Source organism: Mytilus trossulus, chromosome 2 (assembly GCF_036588685.1).
Source record: "Mytilus trossulus isolate FHL-02 chromosome 2, PNRI_Mtr1.1.1.hap1, whole genome shotgun sequence".
Taxonomy (NCBI): Eukaryota; Metazoa; Mollusca; class Bivalvia; order Mytilida; family Mytilidae; genus Mytilus; species Mytilus trossulus.
The window spans coordinates 43,486,212-43,513,882 of NC_086374.1; the positions used below are offsets into that span (position 1 = coordinate 43,486,212).

Consider the following 27,671-nt stretch of genomic DNA (forward strand, 5'->3'; position numbering starts at 1 on the left):
CCTGGTACTTTTGATAACTATTTACACCACTGGGTCGATGCCACTGCTGGTGGACGTTTCGTCCCCGAGGGTATCACCAGCCCAGTAGTCAGCACTTCGGTGTTGACATGAATATCAATTATATGGTCATTTTTATAAATTTTCTGTTTACAAAACTTTGAATTATTCGAAAAACTAAGGATTTTCTTACCCCAGGAGTAGATTACCTTAGCCGTATTTGGCACAACTTTTAGGAATTTTGGGTCCTCAATGCTCTTCAACTTTGTATTTGTTTGGCTTTTTAACTATTTTGATCTGAGCGTCACTGATGAGTCTTATGTAGACGAAACGCGCGTCTGGCGTATAAAATTATAATCCTGGTACTTTTGATAACTAATTTATCTATATACTTACATTATTTTATTAATACTGCAGAATTGTACTAATTTTGTAGAATCAGGGGCTCTTATCATATTTATGACTTATGTAACTTTTGAAAAACTTGTTTGAAGCATTTTTACTTAAAATATCTTATAAATGCGTTTGCTATGAAAACTGTTGTGGTTGTTAATATGTACTTTTCTTCTAAATAATGAAACATCATTGCATAGTTAACCGAGTAGAGCCTACAAAATTAATCATATCTTTCTTTATAATCTTGTCTGTATATTCTAATTGTTTCTAAATCAAACTCTGAACACTTAAAAATGAAGGTATTATGGTTTACCAAGAGAAAATATTTCCCACATAACAATCCCATAAGACCACACGTCACTCAACTCATTTGCATATTTAGTTGTTTTCATGCATTCTGGAGCCATCCATTTAATTGGTATTCTCTCCTACAAAAAACAAAGTGTAAAACCTTTCATGTATGAAAATAAATCATCAGCAATGGCATATATACTAGTAATAGAAATTTTATCGTTTTTCAAATAACCATTTGTCTTTCATTCAGTAAAAGAGGGACGAAAGATACCAAAGGGACAGTCAAACTCATAAATCTAAAACAAACTGACAACGCCATGGCCAAAAATGAAAAAGACAAACAGAAAAACAATAGTACACACGACACAACATAGAAAACTAAAGAATAAACAACACGAACCCCACCAAAAACTAGGGGTGATCTCAGGTGCTCCGGAAGTATCAGTGATTTTTTTATGTTTTATATTGTCATACGAATCTCATTGAAACCCGTTAACGGATTCCGTTGTCATATATTCTACTTTGTGTCGTTTGGTTGCTGTCACATTGATAAACAAATATATGCCAACGATCAGCTTTTACAGTTTAATGAATGAGAGACGAAAGATACCAGAGTGGGGTCAAACTCATAGATTGAAAATAAACTGACAGCGCCATGGCTTAAACAGAAAAAGAAAGAGACAAATGTTTTGTCCATCTGATGAGTTAAGCCTTTTTCAACTGATTTCTATAGTTCTTTCTTATGTTGTACTGTTATACCACTGTCCCATGTTAGGGAGAGAGTTGGGATCACGCTAATATGTTTAACCCCGCCACAGTATGTATGTGCCTGTCCCAAGTCAGGAGCCTGTAATTCAGTTGTTGTCGATTGTTAGTGCGTTACCTTTTTGTTCTTTTTTTAACATAAATAAGGCGGTTAGTTTTATCGTTTGAATCGTTTTACATTGTCATTTCGGTGCCTTTTATAGCTTCTATGCGGTATGGGGTTTGGTCATTGTTGAAGGGCGGACGGTGACCTATAGTTGTTAATTTCTGTGTCATTTTGGTCTCTTGTGAAGAATTGTGTCATTGGCAATCATAACTTTTTCTTCTTTTTTTTAAAGGGCACAGAAGACAAAAAAATAGAAAACAAGTAAGTATATCAGTGTATCGATTACCCACTTCTCCAGATAAAAACAAACATAAAAAAAAGAAAACCAGTTAGTCATGCTCAATTTGAAGTGATTTAATGACATCATTTGAAAAGATCTGGTATTGAAAACTGTCTACAATATCTTTACTTATCTAAATGATATTTACTGATTTTTTTGTGTCTCCTGTTTCGTCTGCTTCCGGGTCAGGGCCAAATCCTGTAATTTTCGGAACATACTGATCGTTGAGTAACACATTCCGTGCTGCTAAACGCCTATGAACCACCTAAAACAATAATAAATTTGTGTTTATTATAAAAAAGGTAAACTATTTGCTATGTTGCTATAAAAAAGGTGACATAATTTTCTTTATTTCACACCAATGTCTTTTACTGAAAGTCCTCGAGTCTTTACTAACGCTAATAAAACCATAGAATGATATGCGTTCTTAATCATTATCATAATATTATCATGTACTCGTGGGATTTTTTCTGATGCTTGGTCCGTTTCTGTGTATTTTACATTTTAGTGTTGTGTCGTTGTTCTCCTCTTATGTTTGATGCGTTTCCCTCGGTTTTGGTTTGTTGCCCCGATTTTGTTTTTTGTCCATGGATTTGTGAGTTTGAACAGCGATATACTACTCTTGCCTTTATTTAGGCGTTTATCCGATTTCTAAATAATTTATAAAAGACTACAATAGGCTCAAGATGACATTTTAAAACATTTTGATAAACTTTCAGTACTTTTTTATTCTAATTATATTGGAAGCATCTATATAAATACTGTTTTTGCGATACAAATTAATTTATTTGTTAAATGATTGTTTTCCAGTGCATGATTGTATGGTCGATTCAATTTCAATATATTCGTGCCCATATTTAAACTTACAGTTGTAGATATTTTTGTAAAAATTTCCCAAACGTGAAATTTGTCATATAATTGCCTCCATAAATCGACAATACCTATTTTGATTACCAAATGTCTATGATGAGTTTATATGCATAGGCTTCATGATATACCCATTTGATATACAACAAGTATTTATGGTACAATGCACGATTGTCAATGAGACAATTGACCCCAAGAGCCGAAATGACATGGATTAAAGTATGATCTTCAAAAATAAGCTGAATCCAAATGGTTTTAAACTATTTAAAATTTTCGAGTGTAATAAAAACAATAGTGATATGCCTTATACCTTACAGAAGACGAAAAGCAGTTAATATATTGACAACAATCCTCCTGTAAAACCATCATGGAAATATTATTGAAACTTTTGTTTTCAAAAATGCAATCAATATCACTAAGTCCATGACAAAGTTATCATTATCATTTATTCATAAAACTATTGAAAATAAAAATTTGTTAGCAGTAGCTAGTTTAAAATGAAAAGTTAGAATGGGGTTTTCACTTTCGCCATAATTTTCCATGTTTTCTGTAGTTCATATTCAGGACTTTGTGTTTTTAAAGTATACTAATATTTCTTCAATATGAAGATAACATCAAAATCAAAATATTCTTAGCTTGAACATGTGTTTCTGTAAAAAAAAAATCATCTGAAAAGTTAGATTAAAGGCTATTTAAAATTTCCGGTTTTTTTTCAAATGGAGTCACATTCATAATTTTTACACATCTAATTAAAACTAAACAACTGCAGCTTTAAACAATATTTATCAAATCAATTTCATTATAGACGAATAGCAGACATTTCAAACGTGTAAAGAAATGAAATTTATGGCAATTAGTCAAAGAATTTAAAAAAAATAATCTTTGAAATCATTATTTCATTCAGGAATTTGGCCGAATTGTTATCAAAGGTACCAGAATTAAAATCGTTGTCTGCTTTTCGGTCCTTTGCGGTAAGTATCGAAATTTTGTCTCAGTTTAGAAAATAATCATTTTTGTTGTATTAATGTAATTTACTGGCATACTTTTTCCGTTTCATCCTTCCTTTGAAGTTTTTACATTGAAGTTTTTACACTTCAAAATCCTAAAACAGCGAAGTTGTGTCCCTGGTTAATATGAGCGCACCACTCTAAATGTGATACGAATTGCAAATATTAACATTTATTAAAAATAAAAGATTTTTTGGCTGGAATTTCCGATAATATTGATTTTATTTTAGAAGGTATTTCTTTGTTAAAGTATATCAACATGAGGTCAAGGACTACATCATGTTCAATGCATGATCATCTAATTACATTATCTGATTGGTCAGTTCTTGAGAACGGTAATTAATATCAAATTTCTACATGTGCTTGGACATGCGGTCATTCGCCTTTGTTTTGGGAGAAAGAAAAGATCGTTTTGAATTTATCTGAAAAACTGAAAAAAGAACTGTAGAAAGGCATTCATCGAAGAATCCACAGATTAGAAGGTAAAAGCGAACCTTAACTATTATTTTATATATTTTTAATAACTTAATTTTTAATTTATTAATATTTATTTTTGAATTGTTTGTTGCTTTTGAACCATGGTCCGGCGTGCCTTAATTTTTGGTAATTCTTTTATTCGTCGTTTAGAAACTTTTACTCACGAGAACTGTGATCGAGGTTGGTTAAATTTAGGTTTAGACGGAACCGACATCCAGGTGGAATTTTTTGGTTTGGGGGGAGGGACTCTTCGCCCCGGTAATAAATGTGTTCAAAAGCAACAAGATATGCATATTATTGAAGAATATATGCCACATTCGGTTTTTCTTCAGGTTGGAGGCAACGATTTGTCGTCTGAAAATGAGCCCGTGAAATTAGCAAGAGATATCAGTGTTTTTGCCGATTACATAATAAATTGCTATCATGTTAAACACGTGGTTATTGGTCAACTTCTCCCGAGGTATTCCGAAAGACCGGAAGCTTATTATAACAACAAGGTTTACATTGTGAACAAAGAACTTAGTCATTTAGTAAAAGAAAGAGACAATGCGACTTTCTGGCATCATAGGGGGTTGTGGAAGAACACCCCAGATTTATTATTAAAAGATAAAGTTCATCTTAATGATGAAGGTATGGAAATATACGCTAGAAGTGTCCGTGCTGCTGTTGGTAGCCTTTCACGAACATGTAATGTCGAGCAAACATGCGTTGCAAATTACCGTTTATGATTGTTATAAACTTATTGTCCCTATTTGGACATATGAAGAAAAGAAGCATACACTACAATTATGTAGTTATCTATGAATTAGTTGCATATTATTACTCCATCACCTTTTGTAACGATTTATAATCTAAATTATCTCTAAGTGGTTGTGCTTATTATGCACGTGGTTGTGCTTATTATGCACGTGGTTGTGCTTATATGCACATGGTTGTGTTTATACGCACATGGTTGTGACACTGGTGACATGAAAAATGTCTTATTTGTAAATAATTATGGTTGGTTATATCATTTATATCAGAGTTATATAATATAATATGTCTCTTTTTATGTTTAAATATTGATTATTCATAATCATGGTTTATATACTTTTATTTTAGTATATTATTAGGTTAATTATTTAATCAGAGAATAAATCATGTCTTTCCCTATAATGGTTGTGTCACAATAGGGATCGATTTTGGTACTTTTGAAGAATTTTATTCATATTGGTTGGTTTTATAAAATTGGTTTTGGAGTAATAATTAGCAAACATGTATCATAGTCAAACTTAACTTTCAACATGAGTACATTTTGCTAGATATATCATCATATCAACTATGTTAATTTTATGGACAAGCATTTTGGTTTAAAAATTATACTTATTTACATTTGTAGTAACATTCTTAAAGTTCTGTGATATACAGGATTTCTATTTTTATTTTTGTTTTATGTTTTTTTTTTATAGCAAAATGCCAAAGCAGAAGAGCCGAACAAGAAGAAATGCTGCTCCACAAAACCTTGAAGATGTTCAAAATTTAGTGGAGGAACAAAGTGAGATACCACCATTATACAGGCCACCAGTGCGGAGACGCAATACAAGACGAGCAGTTCCTGAAACAATTACCGAACAGACGTCTGTTCCAACAGCAAATGACATTGCTGATGCTTTATTCCGAAAGTTTGAAAGTTCCGGCGTGCAACTGGTAAAAGACAATACAGTAGTTCCAATTAATGATTTAACTAGTATGTTGTCGTCATCATCCACACAACCAGTAAATTAAACAAATAATGACTCTCAGGGACAAATGTTAGCTGTCTTCCAACTGCCATTGTCTTCAGATCCTAATATTAACACGTCTTCTGATGGTGAGCTGTTAAACTCTAACTCGTATGACGAGAATCCTTATGCTTGTGACATGTTGAGACATTCAATACCTTTAGACTATCATGTCAGCAGTAAGGTTAAATCTGATGTTTGGTGTGATAATTATGTAAATTTTGCTTTATTATTACCTTCTAACAATGATGATACATGTAATGAATCAACATTATTTGAGAATTTGAATATAACAATTTCAAATAGGAAGTCTAACAAAGAGCTTTTGTCCATTCACCAATGGACAAATGCTTTTGACATATTTATGTCTATATATCTTGAAAAGAATTTGAGGTCGTCTATAGCATTGATTAAATATGGTTTTAATGTACGGTCATTATGCAAGTCCTTGGGTTTCCAAGCCGCTGAAGTATATGATGAGAAATTTAGAAAGATAAGAAAAATTTTAGGGTTACAATTGGATCAAATCAATGATGAACTTTGGCGATCTGCTGCTTTATATGAAAGACAATCTGATTTTTCAGGTCAAAATAAGAAGTCGTATGCTAAAACCTCAAACTCAGGCCCAATTCTTTTCAAAGGAGGGCCCAGCATCAGTATCAATTCCCAAATGGCTATTGCTGGGCCTTCTGTAAATCAGGGGAATGCACAGCAAAGTTTTGTAAACTCAAACACCAATGTGTACACTGCAGCAAGAAACACTGTACCCTTACATGTCCAGAGCAAAAAGGAAAACAGGCAAACTTTGTCAAAACTTCCAACACCAATAAAGGTTGAAAATTTAGAACATTTTTTAGTAGGTTATGAAACCCAGTTGAAAGATAAATTGATTCATGGTTTTTCTTTTGGATTTTCAATTAATTCTTGTTTTTCTACATCCCTTACTAAGAAGATTTTTCCTCCAAATCATAAAAGTGCAAGGGAAAATTATCATGTTGTGCAATCGAAACTGAATAAAGAGATTGAAGCAGGAAGAGTTAAGGGTCCATTTACAAAGCCCCCTTTCCCTCTTTTTGTATGCTCCCCTTTGGGTTTAGTTCCAAAAAAGGAAACCAATTCTTATCGATTAATACATGATTTGTCGTATCCTAAGGGTGACTCTGTAAACTCTGGTATTTCCCCAGAATTTTCGGCTGTACAATACCAAAACATTGAAACCGTCATAGATTTAGTCCAATCTTATGAATCAAACTGTCTAATGTCCAAAACCGATATTGAGCATGCATTTCGCTTAATTCCAATAGCTAAAAAAAGATCATCATCTGTTAGGTTTTCATTGGGACAAACAGTTTTATTATGATGTATCCCTCCCCATGGGGGCTTCGTCCTCGTGTCAGTTATTTGAGGCTTTTTCTACAGCCCTCCACTGGATTTTAAATGCTAAATTTCAAATATATGGGGTATCACACCTGCTAGATGATTTTTTCTTTGTCGGAAAAGCTGGCTCAAATGAATGCTATAGTGCATTACAAACTTTTCTGTGTCTTGCTGATAAATTGGGGGTACCCATCAAATCAGAAAAAACACAACTCCCTACTACTTGCATTACTATCTACGGTATTGAAATTGATTCTACTCAGATGGTAGCTCGATTACCTATGGAGAAAATAGAAACAAATTTGCAATTATTAAGTAAATACAAATGTAAACGCAGTATCTCACTCAGAGAATTGCAATCCTTATTGGGTCTTTTAAATTTTGCATGTGGAGTTATCATACCTGGGAGAGCCTTTTTACGTAGGCTTTTTGATCTGACTATAGGTCATACATCTCCTCATTATAGAATCAATCTGAATTCTGATGCAAGATTAGATCTTAAGTTATGGTACAGTTTTATTGAAAAATACAATGGTAAATCTTGTTTTTTATTCAAAGAATGGGTTTCATCCGATTTTTTAAAACTGTTTTCTGATGCTGCAGGTACTTATGGTGGTTTTGCTGCAGTTTTTGGCAGCAAATGGTTTTCAGGGAAATGGCCACCGGAGTTAATTGATTTACACATTACAGTGAAAGAACTTTTCCCGATTGTGTTAGCTATTGATATATGGGGCCCTCTATTAGCAAACCATAAAATACTGTTTTTAACAGATAATTCAGCTGTTGCTGAAATTATAAATAAGACATCATCTCGGGAAAAGAATATTATGAGACTGATCCGAAGATTAGTGTTAGCTGCATTAAAGTACAATATCTATTTTAGAGCCAAACATATTCCTGGGAAAACAAACGTTATTTGTGACTTGTTGTCTCGTTTTTCATTTCAGGAAGCTCATCAGATTGCTCCTTGGTTAAGTCCAACTCCTGTGGCCATTCCACCTCAATTTTTGCATCTATGACTGATAAGCTTGTTAGTGCATCATTATCTGCTGCTACTCAGTCATCATATAATAGAATGCTAAGTGTGTATTCAAATTTTTGTCAGAAATATTTTCCAGGAGTTAATGTATTCCATCTACTCATGTTATGGTTGCGCATTTTATTTCACATTTATTTATTCAAAATTATCAACCATCTACAATTGCGTCTTACATATCAGCCATCAGTTTTATGCATAAAATTAAGTTCTTACAGGATCCAACAGACACATTTTTTTATTAAAAAATGTTAAAAGGTACAAAACAGTTGAGACATTCTGTTGATACACGGCTGCCAATAACTTATGACATTCTTGTAAAATTGGTTAAGGCTTTACCAAAAGTAATAGTAGGCATTTATAATCAAGTTTTGTTAAAAGCTATGATGTCTACAGCTTATTTTTGTTTCTTAAGGATTGGAGAAATTGCAGTTAAAACGGAGTCTGAAATCTATAGAGTAATTCAAAGGGAAGATATAAAGTTTGAAAGAGTAAATGGTCATGTGAGCAATATGACAATTACTATGAAGTTCTACAAACATAGTAATCTACAGAGTAAGACATTATCAATAGCTAGACGTCCTGAAAATTATCTATGTCCTGTTAAAGCTATTGAGGAATATCTAAGGTTACAAAATTGTCCACATGGTCCTTTATTTCGATTTAAATGTGGAAAACATGTTTCGGGTTTTTATTTCAATTCTTCACTAAAAAGTTTGCTTAATTTCGTAGGATTAGACACTAATTTTTATAAAGGTCACAGTTTCCGAATTGGAGCTGCGACGTCTGCAGCTGCCAGAGGTGTGCCGTTAGCTTTGATCCAAAGCATGGGTAGATGGAAGTCGAACGCTTTTCAACATTATATTCGACTTGATAATTTGCACACTTAGATTTAATTTAATCTCAGTCGTTTACTAAGTATTTTGGTAGAGGTCAACATGGCTTGCTTTACCTTATTGTGATTTTTGGATTTATTTTTAGAGAGGTCAACATGGTTTGCTCTGCAAATTTAAGTTTTTTATTTCCGTCATTCACTATATGTTGGTATTTATTTGGTTGGTAGAGGTCAACATGGCTTGCTTTACCTTTCCTTACAAGTTTAATTATAAATGATTATTTGTATACTTATATATCATTTCTTTTTTGTTTTGTTTTGTTTTGTTTATAATATGTGTTATTATTTTTGTAGAGGTCAACATGGTTTGCTCTACACTTTTACTGAAATGCTAATGTTAAAAAGTGTATATTTTATTCAATTTTGGGTGTTTTTTGTTGAGGTCAAAATTTTCTAATTCTGGAGTTCCTAAGTTGAATACAGAGTCCTCGGTTGGGGATCCCTCTTGGGATTTGTGGCACTTTTTCAACCCCACCTTTGCTTATTAAAGTCATTGTCATTTATGCAGTACTATTATAATTGTTAAGATGTAAGTTGCATTTTAAATTAATTTCTGAATAAATGACATTTTACTCAACTTGTATTTTATTAACAGCAAACATAGCTCAGACTCTTTGATCTAGGTCATTTATACAAGGTTTTCTCGTTGTTATCTGTGTCAAGGAACATTAGCTGACAAAATAACATTTATTGTAAATAAAAGATTTTTTGGCTGGAATTTCCGATAATATTGATTTTATTAATGCCATGTGTGTAGAAGGTATTTCTTTGTTAAAGTATATCAACATGAGGTCAAGGACTACATCATGTTTAATGCATGATCATCTAATTACATTATCTGATTGGTCAGTTCTTGAGAACGGTAATTAATATCAAATTTCTACATGTGCTTGGACATGCGGTCACATTCGCCTTTGTTTTGGGAGAAAGAAAAGATCGTTTTGAATTTATCTGAAAACCCTCCCATTTCCCTCCCTTTTAAGTGTTATTACATAGGACACATTTTTTCTTTAAACATGAATTAATTACAATGTTCATGTAGACTTGTTTATATAATTTGTATATACAATGTTAGTGAGTTAATTTTTCAACTCACTTTTATTTTTGTCATTTTTATGATGTTTATTTTGTTACGGTGTGGCACTTTTTCAACCCCACCTTTGCTTATTAAAGTCATTGTCATTTATGCAGTGCTATTATAATTGTTAAGATGTAAGTTGCATTTTAAATTAATTTCTGAATAAATGACATTTTACTCGGCACTTTTTCAACCCCACCTTTGCTTATTAAAGTCATTGTCATTTATGCAGTACTATTATAATTGTTAAGATGTAAGTTGCATTTTAAATTAATTTCTGAATAAATGACATTTTACTCAACTTGTATTTTATTAACAGCAAACATAGCTCAGACTCTTTGATCTAGGTCATTTATACAAGGTTTTCTCGTTGTTATCTGTGTCAAGGAACATTAGCTGACAAAATAACATTTATTGTAAATAAAAGATTTTTTGGCTGGAATTTCCGATAATATTGATTTTATTAATGCCATGTGTGTAGAAGGCATTTCTTTGATAAAGTATATCAACATGAGGTCAAGGACTACATCATGTTCAATGCATGATCATCTAATTACATTATCTGATTGGTCAGTTCTTGAGAACGGTAATTAATATCAAATTTCTACATGTGCTTGGACATGCGGTCATTCGCCTTTGTTTTGGGAGAAAGAAAAGATCGTTTTGAATTTATCTGAAAACCCTCCCATTTCCCTCCCTTTTAAGTGTTATTACATAGGACACATTTTTTCTTTAAACATGAATTAATTACAATGTTCATGTAGACTTGTTTATATAATTTGTATATACATATGTTAGTGAGTTAATTTTTCAACTCACTTTTATTTTTGTCATTTTTATGATGTTTATTTTGTTACGGTGTGGCACTTTTTCAACCCCACCTTTGCTTATTAAAGTCATTGTCATTTATGCAGTACTATTATAATTGTTAAGATGTAAGTTGCATTTTAAATTAATTTCTGAATAAATGACATTTTACTCGGCACTTTTTCAACCCCACCTTTGCTTATTAAAGTCATTGTCATTTATGCAGTACTATTATAATTGTTAAGATGTAAGTTGCATTTTAAATTAATTTCTGAATAAATGACATTTTACTCAACTTGTATTTTATTTACAGCAAACATAGCTCAGACTCTTTGATCTAGGTCATTTATACAAGGTTTTCTCGTTGTTATCTGTGTCAAGGAACATTAGCTGACAAAAAGTAATATTTCTACATCACTTGATCTCGTCTATTGAAAAACTGTCTCGGTAATAACCATACAACATCTTTTATAGCACATGTAACTCGAAATGCTAAATCATACATCCCTTCTTAGCTTTTACTTCGATGAACAGTTCAAAACCAAAAATACAAACAAATTGGACCCATTTGATACAATTGTATACATTGTCTGCAGGAAATACTTTAGTTTACCTGCTGAGAGGATAAATAATCCATTCCTTCACAAATACCAAGTGTTATTCGGAACAATCTTTCCTCTAATTCCACAGTGACGTTTGATCTGACGGATTCTAGAAAGTCCCTCAGAACTCCTTGAGAACAATATTCTAAAACCATGATAGGACCACCTACAAAACAGAATGTTTATAAAGTTTTAAATTAAGCTACTCTCAACGGAGATATGGTTACATGTGTTATTTGCTCTTTTTTGTAATAATCCTTCCACTATGTCTTTTAATTACACGAATAAACTTATCATTATACCAGGATTGAAAGTGAGTATGCCAGACGCGCGTTTTGTTTTAAAAAAACACCAGTGACGCTCAAATTAAAAAAAAAGTAAAAAATGCCAAATAATGTACAAAATTGAAGAAGATTGAGGACTTATAATTGTGAAACATTTTGCAAAATACTAATGAACCATTTTTAACGGAACTATATTTTTAATAATATTAACCATCATATGCATAATTAAATTTGGGTATGACATTTTGAAGATTGTTGCCATTCCATGGATACTATAAAAAAAAACGTACAAAAAAAATCAAATCTAAATTCAAAATCTTAAAGTATACGAACAAGCTGAATGAAACTTTAAGGAAATGAGATATCATGGTGGTATTGGTACAAGACATGAGAGAGATTCATTTAGATATAGGGATATTGATTGGGGATACGAATGCAATACAAAGTGGAATATTGATACAAATTAGTTGATCTTGTTCAAAGTAAATTCCCAATCTGTGTTGTTGGTATAATGTGTTTCGTCTAATCAGATTATGTTGTACATGCATAGAAGTGAGTGTATATAGTATGAGCTGACTATGAATCCCTGGTAGGAACTTTATATAAACTATTACAATGTATAACAAAACATCTCAATTATCAAATACCAATCATTAAAGGTTTTTTTAAACTTTAAACATGTTGTATATTTTTTATGCATTCTGCTTAATTCATTGCCATTTACGTAACGTAATATGATCGTTGGGACATTAACCTGGTGTTGTGTAAGGGGAAAATATTACGTGCAATGGTGTTATCAACGGTCAAGAATGAGTTAAGGTGATATAATGAATAAAATATAGGAAAACCGTAGAATATACCATGTGATGTATGGTTTATTTATAATTCACATGTAGTTTGTTAATGATTATTTCATAGCAGTCGTAGATTGTATACTCCTTCATCGTGGTGGAGCAGAAAGTGTATCTGGTAACAATTAACATACTCTGAAGTTTGAAAATCAAGCTGTTGAGAAAAGAGAACTATGGTTTTAAAGACACTTTTCTCATTGTTGTACTTTTGGTCATAGCCATCTCGATCTACCTATACAAATGTTCGTCTATTTTCAATTATAATTCATATATTGTATCATGTTTACGACCAAAAGTAAAAATTGAAGATGCCACCATTTTATTCAAATCTTAAGATATGGCATCATATGTTTACAATAACTTTGTATAATCCCTTAGAACATTGAGTCGTACTCCTTGGTGGTTCAAGCATATAAAATTACATATGATTTACAGATATCGCTTCGAGTATATTATCACTTCCTCTGAAAGTTTGTTGAAATGTTAACCCAGCTAGCCAATCAGTATACTCCTATCCCTATATTTGTTTAAGTCGCCAACAAAGGGGAAGTCAAGTTTAATAACATTTATTGACCAAACATAAAAACTATGTTTGTAATAAGCCTTACACCATGTTGCCTGGAGTGAATATTAAGGGTTGTTTAAGAAATGCATGTCGTATCGAAAATCGAAAGCATGCATGTTTGTATCATTTCATAAAACTGTTTATACTCACGAATATCATCGTTGACAGAACCGATAAAATCCAAGATATTTTTGTGATGTCCAATTTTTGACCCATAAAAATTAATCTTTCCTTTCATCTTAATGACATTATCTTCATTCTGATCATCTTCAAGAAGAGAAATAAACGTGCGAATAAGTCCAATGTTTCAACATAAAACTTTAGTTATCTATTAAATCATTCAAAAACGATAGTACAACTATTTTGGTATTTTGTTAAATAAAAATATATCTTTTTTATCAGGGAAAACAACAAAATTCTTACCAACATTTATTGTAAATGAAACATTCAAACGAAGGCATCATTTTTGCTATTAAATATCACAATACATAGATGCGAAACTTATAAACGACGTTACAGTTTAAAATACAAATACACTTATACTTTTAACAACGAACATACTCGTTTTGTCATATGAAGGATTTTGATGTGTTGATGATAGAACTTTTTATAGTTTCTGTTTTGATTATTTAATCCATTATGTCCATAATCTATTGTCAAAGACGATGTTGCCTTCTCAATTTCTTCCAAAACATGGTCGTTGGTGTTATTCAAATGTTGAAATTTCTTTTTCCTAAATGGTAATATATTTACCAACTTGGGAGATTAATATTAATATCATTTAATACATTACCTTTTAAAGTTTTCGCCACAACTTTTTTTACTTCATAATGATTGAAGTATTGAGCCAAATAAATTATGGCAAATCGTCCACGTGCAAGTTCTGTTTCTAAAGATAAATCTTGTCTTGAAATTATCCACTCATCTTGTCCTTGTGTTTCCATTGCACCATAAAAATATATATCATCATCGTTATCCGACATATGAGCTCTGTTCTGAAATGAAGAGTTGAAACAAAATGTTCAAGTTGGGTTTATTTTGTTCCAGTTGCAATCTTTATAATTCACCGTAGTTAAATATTATAAGACGTCATAATGAATTTATATACATTTTATTCTCCAATTTCTCATTTCACAATGTCAAAGTTTAGTTTTATATCTAAGTCATTAAAATTCTTAGTATGTTAATAGATCTTTACTATATTTACTAAATTATCTTCATATTCATCCTGCCGTATGTAACATTTTAACAATTTTCTTTCATAAAACAAACAAGTTATATGTGCATTTTAATATCTATTCCATGTGTCATTTTATCATATTTATTTCAAAACATTAGATTTAATATCTAAGTGTGATAATACAACTAAAAAAGCGGATCGGCCTTTCGATGAAATGATAAAGAATGTAAATGCAATTGGCACAAAAGTCGAAAACGAATCAACCACATTTCATTCAAAGTAAAAGATGATGCATTGTTGAATTACATAGATCTATTTTAAATTTACTATGAATGATAATGAAAACAGTATTAATTTTTCAAAATTGTGTGTCACTTTGTTTAAATAAAAACATATAATGTAGTTTAATAGATATCTAAAATAAAAGCGATGGAAATACATTGAAACAAACACCATTGAAAGTTCCAAACACTCAATGTACTAATAAAAAACACTATGAGTTGAACGGCAAGAAGTTGTTCTCCGGGAATACTTTGAGTATTTTATTTTTATACTTAATATTATCATGATTATCGATCCAACACAAAGAATGTACATTTTTGTACAAATAAGCACATGTATACCGTTAAAAACGATTCTTAACTGTACAAATTTTATATGTAGCGATTTCAATTTATTCTATTGTAGACAATCAAACGAAATTTCAAAAAAAAAAAAAAAAATTGTAGATAATCTCATCATAGATATCAAGATCGAAAAAAAATAGTGTTAATATATATCCATATGCATATGACATACATAACATAGAACTAGGAAGACGTGGTGTGAATAGCAACGAATCAATTTACTACCAGACACCAACTTTTTAGAGGTAAAACAATATAAGGTATTGTAATTACTTGAATAAAATGCAAAACCTATACTGCAAGTTAGCTTTAAAAGACCCCGAAATTGTAAATTTAAAACAAATCAAAACAAGAAAACTAACGGTTTGATTGGTGTATAAAAGAATTCACGAAAAACAAATATGATATACAGCAACAAACTACATCCACTAAATTACACGATCCTGATTTGGAACAGACAAACACAAATATTGGCAGTGTAAAAATTGTTTGCCTGTGCCAAACTCATCCTCATGGTTTAACAGTTCAACAGAACAAATTTAAAAAATCTGTCGAAAAAAGCATAATTCCATGTTTGTCTCTGACTGTTTAAGAAGTCTTTACACTTAATCAATTGGATGTTGAATGTGTATTGATTGATAATTTAGTATTTGACGGAGGACTTTTTGTAATTGTTAATGGTTTGGAACTAGCTGTCCTTAACTGCGAGTATTCTCAGATCTGTTCTTAGGGTCTTCTTGTTTATTGGATGTACAAGTAGGTGTTTTTGTAAGATTTATTTCTAAATTGTATCCTTTAGATTGGTCTTTTTTTAACTGATTTTTATAGTTAATTTTATGTTGTACTGTTACACCTCTGTATAAGGTTAGCAGAGGTTGGAATTCATCTAACATGTTAAAACTTTTTACCTCTCCACATTATGTATGTATGTGTCTGTCGCATGTCAGGTATTTCTTTAATTGTCGTGTGTTGCTGTATAACATAATTGTTTTGGTTTTTTTATTGCTATTGTTACATTTATTAGGTCGTTAGTTTTCTCGTATGGTTTGTTTTACATTTGTAATTTTGGAATCCATTTAGTATGTTAAATTTGATGTATGCCTTTTTGTGATTCTTCGTTACATTGTTTTTATAGTGATATTAAGATGATAACACAATATTGACTGATGTACCCCTATTTTTGACATTTTTACTCTTTCAGTATGTTTGTTTTGTTCATACATCGTTGACAATGTAATGGAATTTGATGCGACTGTCATACACGTGAGAGGTTTATCTAGCTATAACACTAGGTTCAATCCACCATTTTCTACATTAAAAAAATGGCTGTACCAAGTCAGGAATATGACAGTTGTTATCCATCCGTTTGATGTGTTTATACTTTTGATTTTGCCTTTTGATTTTAGACTTTACTTTTTGAATTTTCCTCGGAGTTCGGTATTTTTGTGTTTTTACTTTTTTTTTATAGCTGACTATGCGGTATGGGCTTTGATAATTGTTGAAGGCTTTACAGACATTTATAGTTGATAAGTCTGTGTCATTCTGTTTCTTCTTAAGAGTTAAACGATTGGCAATCACACTACGTCTATCTTTATATTTACCTATCAGATTGATACAAAGCACATATAAGCCCTAACAAAAACACAAAAGTACAGATATGAGAGTACTTGCAGTTATTTATATTTAGTTAAATGTCAATAACAAATCAATCAATCAAGTGACTTAGACTAACATATCAATCCATACACATTAAAGATCTAAAAGATTTAGCGTAAAGACCTCATAATGAATTTGCCTGTAAAAAGTTTTTTCATCAAATAAAACATTAAGCCTTTATTGCATCGGTGAAAACAAACTAGTTTTCTTAATTTAAGTCCTTTAAATTAAGATTTACATTATGTTTTCGTTGAAGTATCCATATTCCGTGTTAGCCAAGAATAATAGTTATATATTATTTAAATATAACCATAGTATTATTCCTATTTTGATGAATGTGTTACTGATACCAGTTAATTAAACTTTCCCATAAAGTATATTTACATTTCCACTGGATGTGTCATGTACTCTGATGGTATTTCTGATAGTTCGCATGCCAGCAGTAACTCTTTGTTTAACTGGTTGCAGTCTTCCGGTTCTCCAAAGAAACATGAATAAAGCAACAACAATAAGCAGTATAAAACATAAACCTGAAAAATCACAATATTATCCATATTAAAAAAATTCAACAGCCTACATCGTAAACTAAAGTTTTGGAAAAAGATACAGTTTATAAGTACAGGTCATTTGAACGAAAAGAAAAATGAGTTGAATCAAGTATTGTGGTCGTACGAATTAAATTCAAATTTGCTATGCAATTAATTTCTGCACCGACAATTTATGTTTTCTTCCTTTTAAAGCAAATTATCATTTTCAAGAAGTATAGAAATAATTCAATTAACTTCAAAAAGTATACACCTTCTCAAAATATGAATAGTCGATGTTTTAAAATTGAATCATAATGATGCATAACTATTACTTCCATTGGGTTTTTTTTATTGTCAATTTCGACCCCGCTTAAGCTTGGTTCGCCGATAAGAACGTTCTGTTTGGTGATACATGTACATGTTTTTCGTTGTCTTTTAAGTCATTGGACTCTTCGTTTTTTTCCATATTTAACCCGGGGCCAATCTAACGATAACACTATTTGTAGCTGCGAATATATAAATTTAAAAAATCATAATTCGTTTTAAATTCCGTGTGTCTGGAGCACTTTTTCCGATTTACCTTCACCAGGAACACTAAGGAAGACCATGGATGCAATTAAATATTTACACGCAGGAAGCAACATTTATAACATGAATAAAGCATCGCCATCGCTGTGATTTGAAATATTTTCACATTTTTTTTACGATCAATTTGCAGTCTGTCGCAACTGAGGGTTTCGTAATTGACACTAAAACTTGTCAATAAATATTTGACACTATCGAAGATTGTCATGGCAAATGTTCTTACTTGCAACTATTGCAACGAAAAGGTTCTTGGAAAGTCCTGCTATTACATTCACATGGGTTTGAGTATACACAGGAGCCATTTCCGCCACTTCAATTATAAAAAAAACAAAGATTATAGAATGTGATTTGGTATCTTGTTGTTATCATAATGGCAACATTTATCAACAAAACCAAAAACACATAGAAACTATTGCTTTCTTAAAAATAAATTCCGAAAAATAAAGTGCATATATTGTTAAACGTTTTTATTAATGGTTGAATGACCGTTTTTAAATTTGACCACGTAAACATTACATAGAATTCTTGCTAAAGTATGTGGAAACTTGTGTTTAAGTTGTGCCACTTAAAAATTTAAAAACCATTTCTGTTAATAAATTAGCAACATATAGAATATATCCATATTGTATATAATTACGTTCTTCAAAAGATGGCTGATCAGTACACCGTCTTCAGATTTTTTAAAGCTAAAACATCGCACGTATTTGATACTTACAATTGACTTCACACAAACCTCCGTCGTATCCATTTTCGCATAAGCATTTGTCAGCTGCATAACAAGTTCCATTATTCTTACATTCAGGATTACATATAGCTAGTGATAGATAGACATAATCGTTAAGAAAATTTCATATTTAAAACTACAAGTGCCCTGCTCCTTAGATAGTTGGAATCCTTTTTAGAATTTTAGGAAAATGCTTACTGCTTTTTAAATAACACAAATCCAATTGTTAAGGTCAACAGGTAAAAAGGATTTGCTTAATTCTATAAGGTATTTCAAAAGATTATGTGGAAAATTAAAGGGAAGTGGATACAAACGCATTAACTCATCACTCTGCTTATATTAAAAGATAAAAAGAGTAAGATAAAATTATCTATAAACAGCGATATTATATTAGAATTTAGATGAATATGTGTATTTTTAAGTAAGGGATAAAAGCCGATTACAGTCGATTCTGTAAAATATTGGACAGTTGTAAGGCCGCAGGCCGAAGACAGTCATGTTCACTATTTTACAGAATGAACGGTAGAGACTTAATATATCTTACTTAAAACATTGTTTAACACGTCGAAAAAGGTAAAACAAATGAAAAAAGCAATTAAAAAAAATTAAAATAAAAACATAGTTTTCGTGAATACCTTTACATGCGTCTTGTGTTTTAAAATGGATAAAGTGATAAAAGTATATTGTGTAAGGAAAACGAAGAAATTAGTGGTTGTGTTCTTTCAAACTTTGGATTAAAATTAAATGTGTATTCAGAATCAATTGAGATATATCATTTTAGTGTGGATCTCAAAGAAGATATAGTCAAAGCAGCTAATAATGGCAAGTTTTATGTATATTTAATTTCAAAATGTAGTCCTCTCATATCAGTTTCTTGTTTCTTCTCGTGTTTTATTTATTACTGGGTTAATTAGGGAAAAAAATAGCATATGAACACATGCAAGTTCTTGTTGAGCCATATCGAGTTCGCCGCACTCGATAGTATTTCAAATACATAATTATATGAACAACTGAAACATGCATTCAGGAATATTCTTTTGTTGGAATTTTCAAGAGACTGTTATTGTTTACCCAAATGGAACCACCTGTGTACCCCCTTTTTCCAGGGGGGGATGGGTGTCCAACAAGGTTGTATTGCTTTTTTTTACTGGTGTTTTTTTAAATGTTACCGTAACGTAATTTTGTCTCGATATTTTTTGGAAATTATTATTTTATAAAACGATCACTGCGAACAAAGTGCGAATCGGACACACGATTAGTTTGTTTTACAGAAAAATAAGGTAATGTCTTCCTTGATTCTGCTTCCCATATTCGTCGTCGTTCATAAGCAAAGTGTTGCATTTAATCATTTCTAAGCAATAACTTTTAAAAAAATCAATTTGTACATTAACGCCGAAACCTGAAAATTAAAAAAAAAAAAAATTATAGTCCTCTAGTTCATGAAGGAAATTCTAAATTCGCACTTTGTACACATGATAAGGTTTAGATTGTTCGTGGCCCTTGCTATTCGGCATGATTTATCAAATTTTAGAAGCATTACTTTAAAGCTTTTTTCATTTTAATTGTAGTTAAAAAAAATGATGTTAGGAAGAATAAGAGCAACACCAGATGTCAATTGTGATTACATAAAGACGGACGATGATAAATCTTTTGAAAAAAGAAATTCAAAAAGGCAACAGATACAAGACCGTATTTTTTTTTATTTCCGTTTATCTTGTTCATCCGTTTTATCCGGTACACTTCCATTAGGTGTCCGTTTTATGCGGTACTCGTCCGTTGGATGTACGTTCGACATCCGTTCTGTCCAGTACGTGTCCTTTTCTCGTACGTTGCATATCCGGTGTGTATCCGTTATGCATCCGTTACACGTCCGTTTTATTCGGTCAGTACATCAACGGACTCCCAACGGATAACAATTTTGTCAACGGACAACTTTTATTTTCATCCGTCAGTCGTCCGTTCATGCTATCCGGTAAGGTATGACCGAGGTTTTAATAACGGACAGGCAACGAATATGGACGGACGTCTAACGGATAAGAACGGACGTCTTACGGACATGAACGGATTGAAAAAAGTTATCCGTTAGGCGTTCGTTCGAATTATCCGGTAAGGCGTGACCGAGGCTTTATGTTTGATTATGATGTTTATCAAATTCATTGCTACTTTCCACGTGTGACCTATGCTTTGGAAATAATTTCACAACGAGATTCCAATGAGACTGAAACGTCAGAAGAATACATCTTTAATCAAACTAGAAACTAAGAACAATCATTAGAATATATAGGTAGAAAAATATATTGGTCATTTATTTACATCGAAGAGAATCGCTTTTCTGAATCTGGTTCGCAAATAAGATCTCATGCATTACATTGTCAATTTTAAGATTGGGAGTCAAATAAGGATGAAATATAAGTTACTGTGGGACAAACAAACTACCTTTTCAGTTTTGAACTATTATTTTCCTTCAGGAAATTAACAAAATATTCAATAATGTAATATATATTTGTACTATCATAACTATTTATTTAGTTTTCTAACATAACTATAGCTGATGTACTAGTATATACTTACGAATATCACATACATCTCCTTTATAACCTACAAGGCATCGGCATTGGTTTGTATTGTAACATGTTCCATTGTTCTGACATTCTGGAATGCATGTCACTAAAATAATTGAAAAAAGCATATTTTTAAAATTACTTAAAATAAGGTACAAAACATTAACTTATGAACTCGAACTAAGCTTGTCTCTAGTGGTATAATTTGAAATTGACAGAAAATAAATGAAAAGTGATTTTATAGCATGAATAAAAGTCAATCGAAAAATGTGCTGCCTTTGAGTTATCTGGATTTAGATATCTAAATCATTCTGAATGCTGTCTCAAAGTTTAAGTTATTGAATTCAAAAAATAAGAACGAAACCATTTCTTGAATCGCTCAGTTTATCAATTGACCGTATCAAATCAGAAAATCGTTCGTCTGTTTCGACCACTTAATACATATTTACAATGGACATTTTAAACGTAATTGAGTTTTTCCACACGTGGGTTTCTCAACGCATTATAAAGAAAAAACTCGAAACATATAGTACTGGAGTTTGATAAGCATTGATTACCATTTGATATTTTGATATTCTTAACTGATAATCGATAATCAAAGAATTTATATAATATCGAACGATCGTGCGTGTGAAAGCAATTACTTTTTTTGTTCTTTAAAGCTGATATAAAATTAATGTTCTAACATTTGTACGAGCTCTTTGTATCTTTCAATTTTTTCAACCTAGTATTTAATTTTTTAGAACAAAAAAGGCATGATATATTTTAAATCGTGGTGCTATTTAAAATTGAAAAAAATAATTTGGCACGGTCCTTTTCGAGCTTTCAACATATTTAAAAAAAAAAAAAAGGCTACATGTAATGGGTCCTTGCTACAACTTGTATTTACTTTATGAAAAACGAATTATGAAATTCATCATCAAAATATTGCAACGACCATTGATACAATTCGAGAGTGTGTGGAACATTCAAGTTTAAGACGTGTCTTTACATGTAGTTTAATGGTTCATAGCTTCAATAACGATTTCATAAATATTTCTAAATAGCATATCCATAAAACAAGCATTTAGTGTGATTCGTCAAGCGGACGAATTCGTCAAATTTTAAGTAATATCTCTTAATATCAGCATACGCATTATGATCTGTCCACACTGTTACAATTTTACTTCTAAAATTTACAACAGGAAATGTACCTCGGAAAAATATTTTTAGACTAGCTTTTAATTACTAAAAAAAAATCACATTACAGTTGTATATTTTGTTTACTGATTGGTATGTGCATCTAAATGGATGTAAAAAAACAACACAAAAAAACAAAAATATCTCAAACATTTTCATTTTGACTTACCCTTAGTTTCACAAAGTAAACCTGCATATCCACCTGGACATTGACATTTTCCCCGAGATATGCAAGTTCCGCCATTTTTGCAGCCTGGTGGACAAAAATCTAAAAAGACAGACGATAATTATATTAAGATTTCTTTGAACTTTTCTCATCTTTCAAAATGCAGACAAGTAGGTCAATACAAAATGGCAAAATAATAAAATACAGAGAGGATATATTTTTTGAAATGGAAATGTAAGGGCTGAAGTATTTTTAGTTGATCATTTTTTGTTTAACAGTGTGTTAATCGATTTATTTTAGTGTACGAATCACATTTGAAATAAAAACGGCAAAATATGTGAGTAAGGGGGTGATTTCAAACATTTAAATGTTTCATCCTTTTTCTGTTTTAAAATTTCTAGTTATCAGTTTACACATGAGAATTGGTAACGAATACTCTCTTAGGGACAATCCGTATATGATAGGGTACATAATCATTTCAGCCATGTCGACACAGGAACGATGCGCACGAATCGTCTCCAATTTTGAAAGCTTATATAACGTGTCGACACATCATTTTAGCCGTACTGATAGTTTTGCCTTTTGAAATTGCTATATATGTTTGTATTACAGTTTCAAATATATATAGCGAAAACCCAAAAATCGTCAAATCATCCTCTAAAGAATATGAAAATAAGACGATGTAGTATGATTGCTATAGTGATAACACTGTTGCACGCGTGCAAAGAAGGATGTTATTACCCAGTGGAAGCACTAAGTCTCAATTTTTTTTAGTGCATGTACTTGTCTCCTTTTTGTAACCTTTATTTGTATGTTACTAATCGATTTGCGAAAATTTAACACCGTTAAATTATTTTCGTTTTATTCTATTATTACAATTGATAAAACTCTTACAGCACAGCAAGCTATACATACATTGATCGATAAATGTACAACAAATCATGCGATAAAACTAATGCTCTGATCGATAGCTAATTTAAATGATCATAAGACGAGCACGCCAGTCCTGATAGATAAAACAATACAAAAATAAAAAAATAAAATAAATATAAAATATGCTTCAACAATTGAAAACCATCGAAGAGTAAAACACATTTTCATGCTTTTTCAGGTACTAGTTTTTTTTTATTTAAGCCAGACGCGCGTTTCGTCTACAAAAGAGTTAGACTCATCAGTAACGCTCGAATCAATATATATTTAAAAGGTCATATAAAGTATGAACCTTCCTCTAGTCTAGAACAGTAGTGTTACATTACAAAACATGAACACATATCAAGTATCAGCTGAAGAAGGATTGACTAAAAGAAAGACACAAATAATTAAGCTAAGAGTACCAACAAATACTGAAAGCTAGTTCAAAGCAAAAACAAAATCATTTATTACAGACTCAATAATCAATCTTGTATTAGTACATATCTAATGAGTTTAGATTTTTAAATTATCATAGCTTTTTCTTCTGCCTTATATCGTTAAAATGTTTAATCTGATTGTTAGGAATATTCTAACATGGAAGAAAAGCAATTTTAGTTAGCTATGGGATGTTCAAGTTGTCTTATCTACTTTCACTGTGTAATATTGTAATAGTGCATTAATAAGTACTTGGTAGAAATTAAACACGTAAATTAGAAAATACTTTTACTCAGAACAATAACGAACATATCTCATTAACGCCAGACACGTAAATAACATACCTGTTATAGTTTTTATAAGTTTTGGCAAAGTTGTGTCCAGGTTATCATAGGTTGTGTCAAAGTAATACTCTGGTTTAGAGACCAAAGATCTAAGTTGTTGTTCATCAACGCTACTCCCAATTCCTATCCCAATTATTGTTACGTTTTTGCTTTTACATTTTTGTAATCCAGGTTTGTTTGCACTAGATGACTGTCCATCAGTTATCAACACCAAAATATTCTGTGCATAAGGTCGATCTCCTGTCGTGAGTTGGAACATATCTTCACAAGTGTAGCCAAGGGCACCATCAATATTTGTTCCGCCACTTCCAAAATATGTTTTCAATATAGCGTCTGTTACATGTTCTTTTGTGAAATGATCATCGAGTTTAAAACTTTTTCTAGTAGAGCCACTGAATAAAGCCAACCCAATACGTAGTAAGTCGTATCTGATAGGAAGTCTATTAACAGCATTGGCAAGATACTCCATTGTTACACGGAAATCGTCATGTCCAACACTACCTGATTCGTCTACCACAAATATAATATCAGATGCTGAAAAAATAACAATTAATCGCGTGATGAGATATAGGAAGGTGTGGAGTGAGTGACAATGAGACAACTCTTCATCCAAATAACAATTTATAAAAGTAAACCATTATCAATCAATGTACAGCCTTCAACACGGAGCCTTGGCTTACATCGAACAACAAGCTATAAAGGGCCACAAAATAACAAGTGTTAAACCATTCAAACGGGAAAACGGTCTGAGCTATATAAAGAAACGAGAAACACGTATAAATTACATAAACAAACGAAAACATCTGCACATAAGATTCCTGACTTAGGACTGGTGCAAACATTTGCAGCGAGATTAAACGTTTTAATGGTATCAAACCTTCTCCCTTTTCTGAAACAGTAGCATAACATCACAACATAGAAAAACACACGATAAAATATCAATTGGCAGGCTTAACTCAACAAAAAAACGTAAATTGATGTTTGAATGACAATTACGTTAGAGCTTTGAACATTTTTTTGCAACTTCTACAGAAATTATTCTTATGTGTTGCCTCGAATCATTGTTCCAATTGATAAAGTATTTATACACAAGTCATAAATTATGGAATATGCCTCTAATAGCAAGAATTTGGGTTTTAGAAGATTAATCTATTCCTTAAGAACAACTTTTACTTTTGTATAAATATTTCAACATGGGCTTAAAAAGTCACAAGTCACTGTTTATCGATAGATCCTGTTTTCTTGGTATATGGATATTTTGCATCGAGCTGTGAGCAACTCGTTTACCTGGACTCCAAAAGAAGGATTTTTTATATAGTTCAATGCCCCTACAAGAGAATAGTATATTTAAATTTTAGTTTCTTGTGTACAATTTGGAAATTAGTATGGCGTTCATTATCACTGAACTAGTATATATTTGTTTAGGGGCCAGCTGAAGGACGCCTCCGGGTGCGGGAATTTTTTTCGCTACATTGAAGACCTGTTGGTGACCTTCTGCTGTTGTGTTTTTTTTATTTTGGTCGGGTTGTTGTCTCTTTGACACATTCCCCATTTCCATTCTCAATTTTATAATGTTTTTTACAAGTTAATGATTAAATTTCTGAAACTTTTTAATAATGAAAACCACACATATATAAGTAATTTCGTTTAGCTGAGCTTAAACGGAAATTACAACGTAAACAACTCATATATTTCTGAAAAGACAAAGTATGCTAACCAATTGCTCTATTAAACTGAGAACTGCAACATGAAAAACTTTACTAACATACTTACGATTAACGTCACAGAAATCGCCTGCATAACCTGGTCGGCAAGAACATTTATTTAATCCATAACATTCCCCGCCATGCTGACATGGTGGAAAACACGCATCTGTAAAAAAAAAAAAAAAAAAAAAGGCTGTTCAATCAGCGTATTATTTTCAAACATTAATTTGTATTTTATGTATTTATAAGACTAAGATCAATTTTCGTTCATGAAATTAACGTCATTATCAAATAAGATTCCAAAAACAACAGTCGAAATAAACCCTTCTTCTCGTTTGGACTGTCATTTTCCTTACAAAATTCGTCGTTTCTCTAGTGGCATTACGGCATTTTGTACTAATATAAGCTGACCGCCAAGAAATGTCCACGAGTGTTGAAAGTGGCATTAAACAGAATTCAATCAATTTATCAAGTTTTCGTTTACTGATATATTCGTCTTTTATTTTTTTAATTGATCATTTAGGACGGGATGTTGCCTTCTTTTCTGTTCTCATTAACGAATGTCAAGAAAGTGGTTGCATAATACTGATTAGTAAAGTATATTTTTAAACATGTAGTTCCCTGCGAAGAAATGGCAAACAACGTGGTGTTTGTACCAAACTTTTATTTTTTTACCCGTAGTGAATCACAGAGTAAACCAAACAGTTATAGTTAATTTAATAACGCATCAATATCAAGATTTCGTGACAAATATTCGTTGGATGTACACACTTTTAACCAAAGGCTAGCTGAATGAAGGTAGTGTACATGTCTAAATGCCATAGATAAACAGAAGCATTCTGAGTTTCCAATGTTTGTCTTGTCTTGTATTTCTATTCAACCTTTCCGTGTGTAATTCTTGTATTTTCTACGCACTTATGTTTGTAACCTCTTCGCTGATATTGACCATAGTAATATATCATATGTAGATAAATTTCCAATGAGACAACTATCCACAAGAAATCGAATGACGTAAATTGTAGCAACTACAGGTAACCACACGGCTTACAACAGTGACAGACACCCATACCGCACCAAATAAGACCAGAATTCAGTGGTTCACTAAACAAGTATATCTGATAGTGTGAAGGGACATGGTGCCACATAAACTGTTCTAGTTTTAAACGTTTGAATATACATGTTCGTGTACTGTAGATTAACTGTTATTTTTTGGGTATTAATCGTTGTGGATTTAGTGGTAATCCTGTAGCCATAAATCCAAACGAATTATAATATCTAACAAATTACAAATATTCGATAGTATTACATTTAGTCTTTGGAAAACCTCTAAAATGCAACTTTTCCATGTGTCGTTCAAGTACACAGTCATGTTCTAAGTCATCTTTTTGTTATGAATATGCATATTCAAATCAACATATGCAATTAATGGACACTTATATATTAAATTGTTGGTGCGTAAATAGTGATCTTCTGTCCAACATTAGGAATACAACACCGAAAAGCAAAACAATATTTATTTGGATCTATACTGTGACTATTAAAACTAGGTTGCATTAATTAAACTTAACCATGGCAACGGCTCAACCAAACAATAACAATGGCGGTACTTAGTGTATTTTGCACTGT

The 27,671-nt window shown here is 31.6% G+C and overlaps 2 protein-coding genes across 2 annotated transcripts in view; one reads left to right on the forward strand and one right to left on the reverse strand.

The window, feature by feature from the left end:
• The window catches only part of LOC134707307 (proto-oncogene tyrosine-protein kinase receptor Ret-like), a 53,717-nt gene that overhangs the window by 18,510 nt on the left and 7,536 nt on the right, over positions 1 to 27,671 (reverse strand). The window contains exons 5-16 of the mRNA XM_063566954.1: positions 26,113 to 26,211; positions 24,340 to 24,873; positions 22,652 to 22,750; positions 21,314 to 21,409; positions 18,734 to 18,832; positions 18,242 to 18,328; positions 17,291 to 17,436; positions 14,238 to 14,439; positions 13,595 to 13,711; positions 11,756 to 11,910; positions 1,987 to 2,103; positions 707 to 821 (exon numbers count right to left, since the gene is read on the reverse strand). Of these exons, the coding sequence (XP_063423024.1) occupies positions 707 to 821; positions 1,987 to 2,103; positions 11,756 to 11,910; positions 13,595 to 13,711; positions 14,238 to 14,439; positions 17,291 to 17,436; positions 18,242 to 18,328; positions 18,734 to 18,832; positions 21,314 to 21,409; positions 22,652 to 22,750; positions 24,340 to 24,873; positions 26,113 to 26,211 (1,866 nt within the window). The remainder of the gene's footprint in view (positions 1 to 706; positions 822 to 1,986; positions 2,104 to 11,755; positions 11,911 to 13,594; positions 13,712 to 14,237; positions 14,440 to 17,290; positions 17,437 to 18,241; positions 18,329 to 18,733; positions 18,833 to 21,313; positions 21,410 to 22,651; positions 22,751 to 24,339; positions 24,874 to 26,112; positions 26,212 to 27,671) is intronic.
• On the forward strand, positions 3,985 to 7,309 carry LOC134708617 (uncharacterized). The gene is made up of 2 exons (XM_063569265.1): positions 3,985 to 4,819; positions 5,638 to 7,309. The coding sequence occupies exon 2, from the start codon at positions 5,978 to 5,980 to the stop codon at positions 7,307 to 7,309; it is 1,332 nt and encodes a 443-aa protein (XP_063425335.1). The 5' UTR covers positions 3,985 to 4,819; positions 5,638 to 5,977.

What these genes read in the sequence shown, in the direction of transcription:
- LOC134708617 (XM_063569265.1), top strand. Translation starts at nt 5,978, where the DNA reads ATGTTAGCTGTCTTCCAACTGCCATTGTCTTCAGATCCTAATATTAAC.